Source organism: Camponotus floridanus, unplaced genomic scaffold (genome assembly GCF_003227725.1).
Source record: "Camponotus floridanus strain SB8 unplaced genomic scaffold, Cflo_v7.5 scaffold51, whole genome shotgun sequence".
Lineage (NCBI taxonomy): Eukaryota > Metazoa > Arthropoda > Insecta > Hymenoptera > Formicidae > Camponotus > Camponotus floridanus.
The window spans coordinates 563,055-578,926 of NW_020229670.1; the positions used below are offsets into that span (position 1 = coordinate 563,055).

Consider the following 15,872-nt stretch of genomic DNA (forward strand, 5'->3'; position numbering starts at 1 on the left):
GCCATAAGATGCCTGTTGTATGTACAACACATCGCTTCTTTCGTTTTACTTTTCGTGAGGCATCGGCAAGAAAGTTTACACGAACATGTCGGAAATTTCACTTGCGTCAGTTAATCAACGTGCTGTTATTTCTTATTACAGTGCCTCATTCAATTATGTCAAATTCGCGATTTTTAACGAGAGATTTAAATTTCTTCAATGAAATTTTTTCGCTAAAAATATTTTTACGATAATTTTGAAATACAAGAAATGAAAATCGTAAAAATATTTTTAGTGAAACCTGAAGAAAGTTCAGAATTATTTTAAGATACATATATCTTAATATATATAATTCGTGACATTTTCTTTTAACGAGAGATTTAAAATTCTGAAATTTCTTTAGTTTTTATTTTTATGATAATTTTGAACAAATAAAAATGATCGTAAAAATATTTTTAACGAAAACCTGAAGAAAATTTAGAACTATTTTAAGATACATATATCTTAATATATATAATTCGCGACATTCTCTTTTAACAAGAGATTTAAAATTCTGAAATTTCTTCAGTTTTCGCTAAAAATATTTTAATAATTCTGAACAAATAAAAATTATCGTACAAATATTTTTAGTGAAACCTGAAGAAAGTTTAGAATTATTTTAAGATATATATATCGTAATACATATAATTCGCGACATTCTCTTTTAACGAGAGATTTAAAATTCTGAAATTTCTTCAGTTTTTATTTTTATGATAATTTTGAACAAATAAAAACTATCGTAAAAATATTTTTAACGAAAACCTGAAGAAAATTTAGAACTATTTTAAGATACATATATCTTAATATATATAATTCGCAACATTCTCTTTTAACAAGAGATTTAAAATTCTGAAATTTCTTCAGTTTTCGCTAAAAATATTTTAATAATTCTGAACAAATAAAAATTATCGTACAAATATTTTTAGTGAAACCTGAAGAAAGTTTAGAATTATTTTAAGATATATATATCGTAATACATATAATTCGCGACATTCTCTTTTAACGAGAGATTTAAAATTCTGAAATTTCTTCAGTTTTTATTTTTATGATAATTTTGAACAAATAAAAACTATCGTAAAAATATTTTTAACGAAACCTGAAGAAAATTTAGAACTATTTTAAGATACATATATCTTAATATATATAATTCGCAACATTCTCTTTTAACAAGAGATTTAAAATTCTGAAATTTTTTCAGTTTTCGCTAAAAATATTTTTATGATAATTTTGAACAAATAAAAATTATTGTACAAATATTTTTAGCGAAACCTGAAGAAAGTTTAGAATTATTTTAAGATACATATCTTAATATATATAATTCGCGACATTCTCTTTTAACAAGAGATTTAAAATTCTAAAATTTCTTCAGTTTTCGCTAAAAATATTTTTATGATAATTTTGAACAAATAAAAATTATTGTACAAATATTTTTAGCGAAACCTGAAGAAAGTTTAGAATTATTTTAAGATACATATATCTTAATACATATAATTCGCGACATTCTCTTTTAACAAGAGATTTAAAATTCTGAAATTTTTTCAGTTTTCGCTAAAAATATTTTAATAATTTTGAACAAATAAAAATTATTGTACAAATATTTTTAGCGAAATCTGAAGAAAGTTTAGAATTATTTTAAGATATATATATGTGCATATTTTTATAACTTTAAAAAACTATATATTTATTTAAAGAACTAAAATATCCCATTTTAAAATAAATAGAATAAATGGCGTGCAATCAAGTGTATGATACTACTCTTTTGAGTTTCAAGACACAGATATGTCTCATGCGTTACAAGACCTACTTTGGGAAAGTTTATCACACGAAACTAATATTGTAAAGTGCTCGTACAAGATACCGTTCTTTCAAATGATAACCGAGACCGTATCATCGCATTTTGTTAGAAAGTAAATATAATTGTGAATTTGTGAAAGTATTGTGTCTCTGCAATACATCATGTTTCAACTTTTTGGCATTTCATATTATACTCTATTACATTATTTATACCCTTGTGAAGAAAAAATCTTTCTTTATATATTGATCCGTATCGTTCAAAAATCTTTGCATCTATGTCATCGTAACTATTTACATGGCGAGTTTGCCGAGTTTCACAACAAGTTTCTCTGCGCTGACTAGCTCATAAATAGCCAACTTCCGTGGCACTCTAGAACCATATAGTTACTCGCAAGCTCCTCTTACCGCCTTTCCTATGTGCAAAATGATATTATTACAGCCGACGCCACTTTTCGAGATAACCGCAGCTTTCCATCGTTCTAACATAGTTTTCTTCAAGTATTATGATTACGCTTGTGACCGAAAATACCAAAGTAATTCCATACCGTGGAATATAGGATCGATATGTTGCTCCCGTTTATACATTGAAGAGCGATACTTTATCAGCGCATATTATCATAAGCGTATATTTAGATTCACGGTATATATTTCATGTGGCGGTAATGCTACGAGATTGAATAGTTATCGAATAGTTACAGATTTATAGATACTACGCATCGTACATTTCGCGATGCGCCGCAGATAATTTCGTGCCGCTATTTCGTTCGCAAATCTTGTTCAAGATTCACTACCGCGCGGTTCCCGCAAGCTCCATTTATCTTCTGACACGTGTTATATGCGATATTATACGCAATCTAATATTTGTTGGAGAGAAAGAGAGAGATATATTTTTTTTTAAATATTATTCGACACAAATAAACAAAATCTATTTAAAAAAAGAATTTGCCACACTAAGAAAAATTGTTTGATTGTACCAACAAGACGTATATGATTGAAGGCATTTTGATTAAATCAAACAAGAATTTCTTGATCGTGATAAGACTCGATTTTTTATAACTAGAACGTTTAATAGATTTTACTATAAGGATTTGGTTAGTATTTTCTGGTTGGATCTATAAAATTTCTTGTTATATTAATTTCTTTGCTTACTCTCTTAACTTAACTCGTATTCAATATTTGCCATGAAATGTGTATAAAGAACTAGTATTAACATTAAATCCAAAGTATATTTTTTTTTCTCTTACGAGCAGTAGTGCCAGAAAGAGGACGCTAGCTCTCTGATTGTGTGTGTTTGAGCTGCATCCTCTTCTTGCATCACTGTTTAATTTCTAACAAACTGAATTTAAAATAATTTATTCGATAATCTGGATTGAATTTATCCAATAATCTTGTTGGAATTCAGAATATTAAACAGACTTTTGAGATTAGATGGAAAAAATTTTAGACGACTTGGTGCTGGCGAGTTTAGTATTATTAATCAGAAAATTTAACAGGAAGAAATTAATCGGATTCATCTGGTAATTCTTACAAGAATTCTAATTAATGCAACCAGATTTTTTTCTCAGTGTGGATAGGGAATTCCCAAGCTATTGAGTTCACATTTTCGGAAATAGAAGAATAAAATTATTTCGGAAAAAAACGGATTGAATTTTCGGCTGAAATTTTTTATATCCTGATTAAGATTTGTGTGTACTGGAGATCTATTAATAAATTATATTGCATCGAATACATTGCAAATCTTGTGATTCCATGGACCTGGTAATTTGCTCATCTATTTGCTTCCGGGGTTCTCTTGGATCGCCCGAGGACATGGAATATGTGAATAAGGTTACTACTAAATTGAACTACAAAGCTCTACGCGCATATAACATCATTCTCAGAGTTATGAATAATGAACATGCATATGCGTTCAATTAAAACAACTACCGATAACCGAAATAATTACATAAAGTGTATTAATATGCAATATCATCTAGCTTTAGAAGCTAATTTAATAAATTAATCTACTATTCCCTTTCATACGTATTAATATTAACCCATTTGAGATACGATCTTTTACATACAATACATCTATTTGTCATACGAAACAGGATCGATTATTATTATAAGAATTCCAATGAGTATAGCAGTTGCTGCAATTACTGGCAGATTGGCCTTTTAAAATTTTCAGTTTTGCTTAATACATATATATATGTATATATACAAGGTATATATACAGGACAATCTTCTCCCAAAAAAAGCTCTTGTAGCTTACCTCGAAAGCTTTTCAAAACACTACAATAAAGTATTTTTCGAGTTATGAGGCTTAAAATAATCTCTTAATTTTTAATAAACTATAAAAAAGTAATTGAAAAAAATGTAATTATAAATTACATATTTTTTCTTCGAAACAATTATGTGTTTTCTTTTACACCAATTGATTCCTCCCATTATTTTGTACATAAAAGTATTAAAGTAAGGTAATCGAAAAATGAATGTTTTACTAGATATTTTAAGGTTTATGTGAAATTAAGAGATTATTTCAAGCTTCATAACTCCAAAAGTACTCGATGAAAAAATATTTTAGTATAGTGTTTTGAAAAGCTCTTGAGGTAAACTAGAGCTTTTTTGGAAGAGATTGTTTTGACACCCTGTATATCCTCGAATTCCGGTAAAAAAATTAATCTCAATTATATAATTATAATACTTCAATTAACTAAAAATTGACTGATGCAATTAATAATATTAGTAAATCTTATTAGTATAATATTAGTAAATCTTTGTAAATTTCAACTATTAATAAAATCCATATTTATCATATCATAAGTACATTTTATATTTAATTTATTATTTAATTTTATTATTTAAACGTCGTAATAATAAACTAAATTTCTGGCTAGTTTGGTCGACTACATTTTTTTCAACAATCCTTTATTATTTAATTTAAACAAATGTGGAACGGTGTGCTATCGTTTTTTATTAATTTTATTTAGTCACGATGCAATAAAGACACCTAACCATTCAAGACATCAGCATCTGAGAATTCTAACGTTTCGGACAGGAGATTTTTATCCCACGTCACAAAACTACCCACGATAGTTTTCTCCACCTATAGTTTCAATTCTAATGGCGACTGCCGCCTCGATAAACAGACATGCCCCGCGAAAGAGATCCGCTACTGTTTGAAATTCCGCTGAAGCAGTTCCAACTCTGTACTCGGGCAATACGATGCAATGCAGTGGGCAAAGTCTCGATTCCGGTCACGGGCGTAATCACGGCACTTAGGTAAGAGCGAGTGGCAGTGTAACGCGGGACGAAGTCGAGGTTGGTAACGGTCTACACAACTTCTGCACATATATACAGGGTGGCCCCGAACTGGCTTCCAGCCAGACTTTGAGATCTTATAGGAAATTTAATTCTGAACAAAAAATTTCCCATAAACATGGATCGAAAAATGCTTCCTTAAGAAGTTATCGCTCAAAAACCTCTGATGAAGGAAGAGCATATGGTGAAAAGAAAATGAAATAAAAAGAAAATGAAACTAAATAAATTTCTTGAAAAACGTCTTCATTCATTTTCTACTATTACGTGCTATTACTAAAATATTAGTTAAAAAAAAATTATTTTATTTTCATAAAAGAAAAAGATTTTTATTTTTTATTTTTATCGTTTTTTTCAAGAAATTTATTTAGTTTCATTTTCTTTCTATTTCATTTTCTTTTCACCTTTTGCTTTTCCTTCATCAGAGGTTTTTGAGCGATAACTTCTTAAGGAAGCATTTTTCGACCCATGTTTATAAGAAATTTTTTGTTCAGAATTAAATTTCTTATAAGATCTCAAAGTCCGGCTGGAACGTTCGAGGCCACCCTGTATACACGAAGCGAAGAGGCGAGGAACCGTTGAACGGATACGTTGTGGTGGCCGTCGGTGGTCGCTGTTTATCGACGAGACGAAGTGACTTCGGACACGTCGTAACCACGGCGGGCACCACCGCTAGACGGTTTGGCTATTATCGGAGTGATTGAAACGTAAAACGTGGCACCGCCAGCTTTTCTCGCGGGCGATGAATCGCGAATGAATTGGCAAATGTATCCGCCGCGTGCCGAATTGACACATCGATCGAAGGTATATCGAGGGTAACATTGTTATATCGGTATGACGAGTCGTGAACGATTCGAGTAAATATTGGATCATCGTAGAGGACACATCTCTGATCTCGTAGTCGGTGCTTTGACAATCGAGCGACGACGGTATGTACATTCCGGTCACGGAAATAATAGCGCCAGTTAAACGGAATGAAATTGCATCGACCTTCCGGCCATTGGGAAAATTGACGTTAGCGATCGGAGACGTCGTTGGCGTATAAATGTAACTGAGAAAAAATAAGAGCGGCACGTGTTTATCTTTTTCATGTTTCGCGAGGAAATAGTGTCACGTAGTCTCGAAGAATCGATTTCAATACTTGCCATTTTCAGAGGCATATTGAGTCGAAAAATATTAGAACGATAAAATCGCTCAAAATTTATTTTAAAATGTATTTCTTCTATTTCTTCTATTTTAAAATGTACTTCTTTTTCAAATCAAATTCAATATACATTATATTTAAATTGATTTATGTTAATTAGCCACACTGAGAAAAAAATCTGGTTGCATTAATTAGAATTCTGGTAGATTCAACCAGTATATCTGTTGGAAAATGGACGAACCAGAATTCTTGTAGGAATTACCAGATGAATCTGATTAATTTCTTCCTGTTAAATTTACCAAATTTTCTGATTAATAATACTAAACTCGCCAGCACCGAGTCGTCTAAAATTTTTTCCATCTAATCTCAAAAGTCTGTTTAATATTCTGAATTCCAAAGATTATTGGATAAATTTAATCCAGATTATGGAATAAATTATTTTAAATTCAGTTTGTTAGAAATTAAACTGATAAACAGTGATGCAAGAAGAGGATGTAGCTCAAACACACAAACAGAGAGCTAGCGTCCTCTTTCTGGAACTACTGCTCGTAAGAGAAAAAAAATATACTTTGGATTTAATGTTAATACTAATTCTTTATATACTTTTCATGGCAAATATTGAATACGAGTTAAGTTAAGAGAGTGAGCAAAAAAATTAATGTAACAAGAAATTTTATAGATTCAACCAGAAAATACCAACCAAATCCTTACACAGTAAAAAACATTTTGTATTTCTGTTAAAATTTTCTCGTGTAAAAATTTTTGTGTTAAATTTTTAACATACTTTTATGTTAATGTTACATATTATCATTGCGTTATTTTGACATTTCTGCGTTGAGTTAATATTCATCGTTTCTAAGAGTTAAAACAATACAATTAATATGTAAATGAGCGAATTTTTGATGAAATATGTTATATGTTAAAATGAACAGATAAGTTGTGTTATTTTTCTCTCTATAACAGTTTCCATATGTTAAATCCACATATTTCTTCTGTTATTGATCATAAAAATGTAAGAATAAGATTTTCTTTTAATTAAATTTAACATTATAAATATGTTAATTTAATATAAACTTTATTTCGAGATAAAGTTGAAGTGTTACACTTTTGTGTTAATTTTTAAACATATTACTTGTGTTATTTATTTACATACTTGCCTTCTGTTAAATTAACATTAAAATTAGAGTGGATAAATTGGGACACGTGAAATATGTTAAATTTAACACTAAATTTTTTACTGTGTAATTATAAAAAATCGAGTCTTATCACGCTAACTAGAAATTCTTGTTTGATTTAACCAAAATGCCTTCAATCATATACGTCTTGATACAATCAAACGATTTTTCTCAGTGCATGTAAGTAAATGTGTTACGGATTTCGGGCTATCACTTCCGTAATATCTCGCACGAATATCCTCGGTTTAGTTTGTCACGTCGAACATTATTACCGGAAAACAAATCTCACGGCAGTTTAACGTCGCCGATGCTGTTAGCTTCCGAATCGGCCGTGTTCGTAAATCAATTCACCCCGATAGGAGTCGCACAGGGGAGACGACGATCCGATTAAAGTCTACCCCATCCCGGCGGACGAGACGATTACTGCCGCTGCGCAAGAACGATGCGGTTTACGAAGGTTGCATTCCGTGCAACTGCCGGCGGCCCGTTACGATGATCCCGTGCTGCGGGGCGTTCCGGCAGGAGTCTTCACATAGTCGGCTGCGAAGATGACCAGATTACAGGTTTCTCGGTGCAGGAAGTCATGAGATGCTTAATTGCGTTTGTCACGACTCTACAAGGCAGCGTATCTATCTCGGTCCGATGTGTTCGGGCCCACCTTCTCCTCCTTTCCCTCCTCTCCTTCTCTCTTTCCATCGGATCGTGTCGAAGCAATAACAATGCCAGGATAAATTAACCGGTGGGCGGGGTACGGTCGACGCGATGGACCGAGAGCGCTCATAAACCGAGCCTATAAGAAGAGTTTGCCAGGTGGCCAGTTAACCGTTTAACCTTAATAATAAATAATATATAATAATAATAAATATATAATAATAATAATAATAATAATAATAATAATAATAATGATAATAATAATAATAATAAATATACAGGGTGTCCCAAAACTCATAATCAATCTTTCAAAGACAGATTCCGATCATTTGGAGACGATTTTTCCTCAGCGAAAATGTCAATGAAGCCCATCATTTTTTGCATGTTTCCAATTTTTGTTATCATATATCTTTGCAATTAAGCCTTAAATTAAAACTCAACTAAAATAAACTCTATTTAAAATTAATCGAAGAATGTGGTTTTGTTAATATTTTATTTCTATAAAGCTTAGTTTACGAAAAACCCCTTATTTTCAATCACTTATAATTCGAAAAGTATTAGTGCCTCGACATTTTCGTTGAAAAAAAATCGTCTTCAGATGATCCCAGGAATCTTTCTTTGAAAGATTGAATATGTGTTTTGGGACACCCTGTATATAGATCTTTGCTTGTCTGTTCAACTACCTTCAGATTTAATAATAAATAATATATAATAAATTAAGAATAAATAATATATAATAATAATAAATATATAATAATAATAATAATAATAATAATAAAAATAAATAATAATAATAATAATAATAATAATATTAATAATAATAATAATAATAAATATATATATAGATCTTTGCTTGTCTGTTGAACTACCTTCAGATTTTCTCTTCATTTGATCACGCGCTTCATTTGAACGGGCCACCCTCTCGGATACGCTCATAAGTCAGCGAATCTTCGATACGTACCTCGTCCCATTTATCCCGGACTATGCGCAGACTACGACGGGTTTATTGTGATTTACGTAACGGATGAAGGAGAGCGATTGCTTAATCTTTCGCGTCCTCCCGATCGAGAGAAGACCGCGTCATCCCGGAAAAGACGGGGTCGGCAAATCCTCGTCGGCCCGGACGCTAACTGATGGAAATCGCTGCGTACGAAGATGCGCGCGTACTCGCGATCGCAACATTTATTTCGAGACGAGATGCATTACCGAGATGTCGATTTCGCGGTAGATAAATGGGTGAAATTGTTTCTTGGAGCGACTGCTATTTGTACCTGTACATGTCGCGCGTTCCATTGTCTTAACTCGCGATGGAGATTCAGGAATTCGAGCCCGGTGGGATCCTCATCGTTGCGTAAAGTATTTGTTGTGCGCGTGATTAGCATAGGAATTTGTCGGATATTTTTTAAATCGAGATATCGCATTAATATTTTTAATATTAAAACAATATTACACAAATTTTTAATCATCTTATTTTTAAATTCCGTTACAAATATTATATTATTATTATATTATTGTTAACTAGCAAAAATAATACTGGAATAAAACTAAATGTAGTAAACAAAAAAATAAATTTATTTAATAGAAAGAAAGAAAGAGAGAGAGGGGAGGGAAGGATAATGCAACGATGTCAGATATGATATAATCGTCATAAAGAGACATAAGCGCGATATAATACGTATTATGCTTTTATATTATATATTATAAGAGGCAAGAATCCGCAATAAAGTCGTCGTATCAGAGAAGATTACATGGACTACCGCAAGAGGTTCGCGGATAAGGGATGCGTTTAAAATGCATCCCCGGACGTTTGGGGATTTCTTTGGTTATTCCGCTTCTCGTCCGTCCGTTGAAGGAGAAAAAGTCAACATCGTGCTGGTAAACAGGAAGCAACGTAAATTCTCAGCCTTGTCTCTAGGTATTATTCAGGCTTAGTGGATGCTACAGCCACGACCGTGGAGGAAGCTCAGTCTGCGAGCTCAAACAAACGGTTCTAATCCGTTTAACATAAATACCACGTGGTTTAATTAAATCGCGCACCGCAAGGTAATCGTCCCGGCGTTGTCTACAGACACACGGCTTTTTCTTCCTTAGGCATCGAGATTACCGAGCGATGAATCGATATTTCTTCATGATGCGACACTTCTTAATTCGGGGAGTTTAGTAAAAGTGCTGTACTAACTCGATTATGTTTTGTACCTATTTTCAAAATATTGAGAATTTAATGAAAATTGTACAGAATTGTCCTTACATATGTCTAGAATCTTCGGTACAATTTTTAAATCGATTCATTAAAGCGTTCACAAGTTATAAGGATTTTAATTTGCACCGAATTAACATGTGTTCTTATGGGAAACGTATAATCACAATTCAAATGACAAAAACACAGGGGAATAATATTCAGAATTTGTTTAAAATTTGCAAAAGTTTAGGATACAGATGAAATATTTGGTCAAATAATATTATATGAGTACTAACTGGTTAAGAAGATATTAAATATGATTCAATGAAGTTAGCCATGTATCTGTCACAAGGGGAAATTCTCTGCCAAAAGTTAATCATTCCGATTCAGACCTGTATTCGTGATATTCAGTGAACAAATCTGTAAATGTTTAGCGATCTGTACGAAAATATCACTGACCCAAGTCAAATTTTAAATTATTCGAATATTAGTTAAATTTTTTTAATAAATAAATTTTTAATATACGATTTTTTTAAGGATGTTTTGTATCTGTTTTCAAAATATTGAGAATTTAATGAATATTGTACAGAATGTCCTTACATATGCTTAGAATCTTCGGTACAATTTTTCGATTCACTAAAGCGTTCACAAGTTATAAGAATTTTAATTTGCAGCGAATTAACATGTGTTCTTATGGAAAAGTATAACCACGTCGATTCAAATGACAAAAACACATGAAAATAATGTTCAGAATTTGTTTAAAATCTGCAAAAATTTAGATACAGAGAAATATTTGGTCAAATAATATTATACAAGTACTAACTGGTTAAGAAGATATTAAATATGATTCAATAAAGTTAGCCATGTATCTGTCATAAAGCGAAATTTTCTGCCAAAAGTTAATAATTTTGATAAAATTCGGAATATTTCAGTAAAAACGCAATAAATATTAAAAAAATACATCTCTGCGCTGTAGCTAAGATCAAATTGTAATATTCCACGCAATTTCTCATACTCAAAATACACCAAAAGTGATATTCGTCAATATTGTCGATTTTCAGCTACTTTTTGCTGGGATTGTATATACAAAATATCCTTAAGTGTACGGCTAAACTTATATTTTCAATGTTCCATTCATTCTTTTATCATTCACTATACTTTAATCACGACTTCAGCTATTTTCTTTAAAAATCGATAATAACATGTTAATTTCTAACGAGATATATAAAGTAGAAAAGTCATTTTACATGCATTTGTTTTTCATATTTACTTATCAGCACATTAATATTGTTGTTTATTTTCTTAAATCGATGATATATATATATATATATATATATATATATATATATATATTTAAGAGCTATAAAGAATTCAAAGACGTAATACAAAATAAACCTATGAATTTTATCCCAATTAAAAAATAATTTCAATTATGAATTCTATTTCTATTAAATTAACATTATGATTTTTTGAATATTCGAACGTTATTATTTAATATTCTTTGTGATGGGATTTTTAACGACACTTTGCAATGCATTTGGAACATGTTTAAATTTAACTATTTATCGATAATGAATATATATATTGACACTTTGAGCGATAAATTCGATGCTACAGGGAAACCTTTTTCGGTTATCTCTCTAGTATTTCAATACTCTAGTATAACAATACTTTAAAGACAATGCGAAATAATCTCTACAGGCCGCATTCACAGAGTGTCGACGTAATAATTTTCGTCGTCAACATTTCTCGAACGATAGCTCGCTGTAAAACGACGACAACGACGACATCGCGCTTAAAATAGTAAGGAAAGGGAGATGAATTTCCTTACTCAGGCTAATCTCGTAGAAGAGACGGTTCTTTGTAAATACTTCGGAGGCTTTGTCTGAAGTTACCGCGGGAACGAAACTCTCGGGCTTCTATCTTAATCATTCGACTAACGCAGTGCTTGCAATGCAGCCCGTTCTTACCCGTACGATTAGAAACTCGCGCTACGTTTTTCCGAAATACACCGAGTCGGAGTGTATTCTCCGCTCTCTCTCTCTTTCTCACCCTCGCAAAACTCGAAGAACGAGAAATTGACGATCTCCATGGCGACCCTTGCCGCGTCCTGAATATCTTATGCACGAGCCCATTAGCGGCAGAAACGTCGCGAGAATAAATGGCAGCCGCTTTTAAGGAGCTCGACATCCTATAGAATAGGAGACGCTCTATGAAAGGGGACGCTACACCTTCATGCAAAAATGTGTTCCCGCGAAAGCGGATTTGTACGACGATTGTAATAAATTATTGCGTTGTTTGTAATCGATGTCGCGGCTATTGCTACCTGGGTCTCATTATTTTACGTTCACATAAATTGAATTCTGTGAAAGTAATTTGTTGTAATGTTACATTACACAGGCCTGCGAGGTTTTTGTTTTTCAAGATGCAATAGTTCCGGCGTAATTTTGTGCGCTGAATCTGGCTGAAACGCCGAATTTGCGTAGCACGTCACGTTTTTAAGTAATTTGTAATTGAATAGCTCAAAAATCGCTATTTTGGTTAATTTCATGAATTTATTGCGGGGAAACCAAATTTTTTGAAATATTTTTGCCAATGGCATCGTATAATACTCACTTTCGCCTTTCATATTCACTTTCGATTACCGCCGCACGATTTTTTTTCGCTGAGATATATAAGTATAACGTTGTAAGAAAATTTACGTTAAAGAAAATTTATATAGACGTTAATATGGTAGATCCATGATCTTGAAATTTAAAAAGATTGACATATGCCAGATTCGGTTGGCCAAAAAAGTATTGTAAAGAAATGTCTAATACAGTTGTTATACATTTTGATAAATTTTTCTAAATTTTATGCTTTTTTATTGTGATTCTCTATTCGCCATATTGGATGCGCTATTTTTAATTTCAAAAGGTGACAGAAGGTATTTAAAAATGTATATTTTTATCGTAATTTTGATTCGTAGTGAGATAGAGAGGTGACACGGTTGATTTAGAATGGCTTATTAAATCCCTATGCATGACCAGTCTTACAACTTATATATCTGAGCGAAAAAAAATCGTGCAGCGGTAATCGAAAGTGGATTCGAAAGATGAAAGTGAGCACTATACGATACCATTGACAGAAATATTTAAAAAAATTTGATTTACTCACAATAAATTCATGAAATTGGCCAAAATAGCGATTTTTGGGCTATTCAACTACAAATAACTCAAAAATCTGACGTGCTACGCAAATTCGGCGACCAGATTCGGATTCAGCGCACAAAATTACTATTGCATCTTTAAAAAAATCACTATTGCATCTTTAAAAAAAATGTTGACCTCCTTTTTTGCAGGCCTGTATTATAGAAGAAGCTAGAAAATACTGCAAAAGCTTCAAAGAAAAAGAGTAAGATACTGCGATGCGACTTTAAATTTTTCAAATATAAAAAAACTCCTTTGATGATGCGTAATATAATTCTTTATGTAAACATGTTTTTATTTATGCCACTAGTTTATATATATATTTCATTTGTTTTTACATCTATTGAAATCAAATGCGTAACGAGTATTACACTCGTACCTTATTTCTATCTTTTATCCCCTGTAGCATAGCAGATGATATAAAAAGTCGGACGCAGCTAATGGAATACGTTTTTTTTATATAGCTAATGTAATATATACTCTTTGGCAGTGTGTGTAGATTTCAATTCGTTTCTAATAAATTGCCACAGTAATCACATCTGTGCTCTATTTTGTTTATACAGGTAGATACTCCTGACAGCGTTCTGCAAAGTGGCTTAGGTCTCGGACCCGATATGGGACACACGATTCTTCGTTCGATGGTGGATCCTAGAGATTACGATCGACTGAGATATTTACAGATGAATGGCGGACAACCAAACAGCTTCGAAGAAACCATACACAGAGTAAATTCCATTTTATCTATATTTTCTAAAATAATATTTAGAATCACTTACATGTCCCTAAGAAAATAATTTTAATTTTAATTTCGTATAAATATTGTTTGTACGTTATTTTCTTAAATATTGGATAATTTCGAAAATAATTAAGCAAAGATAGAGATAAAACGAATAACAATAATAATTTGCATTAGTGATAGAAATCTTACGAGCGAAAGGCCGGCTTGCTCTTATATACTATGCATCATGATCCTTGAACTCAATCGGAATGTTCGAAGTCACTCGCGAGAAAGTCCCGCATAAAACCTTTTTAAACGAAACTTAAGAACGCTTCTATTCCCTTGCATTTTTCAGCTGAAAGTTCAAGAGGCGCTACGTAAGAAAGAGCGATTCCACAAAGAGCACGAGGAGGTGAGTGCATCTTAAATCCACATCTATCTCTCGATTCTATAAAGAGATTTTTCGACGAAATTCAGAGTTTTTGCTAACGAACTTGTAAAGGATCTTGCGAGAATAGGTTAATGCCGAGAACCGTCTATGACTTGCCGCCATCTTATGCGTCCGCGATTAAATTTCGCTCGATATATATATATATATATATATATATATATATATATATATTCTCATGGAAGATGAGAAACTATTAGACACTTTGGAGGAAACACGCTAGGGAGAAAAGAAGGATAAATCTACTTGCATTAAATATATATATATATATATATATATATATATATATATATACAGGGTCTACCAAAAGTGTGGAAACCCCTAAATATCTCGGAAAATATACGTTTTACAGAAAAGTGTTTCCAACAAAAGTTGTAGGGTTTAAGAAGATCTATATACTGATTCTATCAGTTTGACCTTGGATGGCGTCGTCAAGGTCAGGTCAAGGTCACATTGACTTTTTTAAATGACACCCCCTACATTTGATTGCATATTCTTATAGCTTAATTCAAGAGCTTTCCAAAACACTATAATAATGTTCATTTTTATTAAGTACTTTGCGAGTTATGAGGGTTGAAATAATTTCTTAATTTTACATAAACCATAAAATATCTAGTAAACCATTCATTTTTCGATTATCTTACCTTCATACTTTTATGTACAAAATAATGAAAGGAATCAATTGGTGTAAAGAAAACATACAGTTGTTTTTAAGAAAAAATATGGAATTGTTAATTGCAAATTACATATTTTTTCTTAGAAACAACTATGTGTTTTCTTTACACCAATTGATTCCTCTCATTAATTTGTACATAAAAGTATGAAGGTAAGATAATCGAAAAATGAATGGTTTACTAGATATTTTATGGTTTATGTAAAATTAAGAAATTATTTCAACCCTCATAACTCGCAAAGTACTTAATAAAAATGAACATTATTATAGTGTTTTGGAAAGCTCTTGAATTAAGCTATAAGAATATGCAATCAAATGTAGGGGGTGTCATTTAAAAAAGTCAATGTGACCTTGACCTGACCTTGACGACGCCATCCAAGGTCAAACTGATAGAATCAGTATATAGATCTTCTTAAACCCTACAACTTTTGTTGGAAACACTTTTCTGTAAAACGTATATTTTCCGAGATATTTAGGGGTTTCCACACTTTTGGTAGACCCTGTATATATATATCCGCGTTCTCCTCATGCAAGAATCTACGTCCCGCACTGAGAAACAAATCTGGTTGCATTAATTAGAAATC

General features: G+C 31.9%; 1 protein-coding gene across 5 annotated transcripts in view; it reads left to right on the forward strand.

Annotated features, from left to right (window-relative positions):
* Window positions 1-15,872, forward strand: part of LOC105258653 (SAM and SH3 domain-containing protein 1) — a 450,048-nt gene that overhangs the window by 407,961 nt on the left and 26,215 nt on the right. For all 5 annotated transcript variants that reach the window (XR_003123369.1, XM_025412499.1, XM_025412500.1 and 2 more), the window contains exons 6-7: window positions 14,013-14,174; window positions 14,523-14,579. Coding sequence is in view for 4 of the 5 variants with exons in the window: in XM_025412499.1 (XP_025268284.1) it covers window positions 14,013-14,174; window positions 14,523-14,579 (219 nt within the window). In the remaining variant the exon portion in view is untranslated. The remainder of the gene's footprint in view (window positions 1-14,012; window positions 14,175-14,522; window positions 14,580-15,872) is intronic.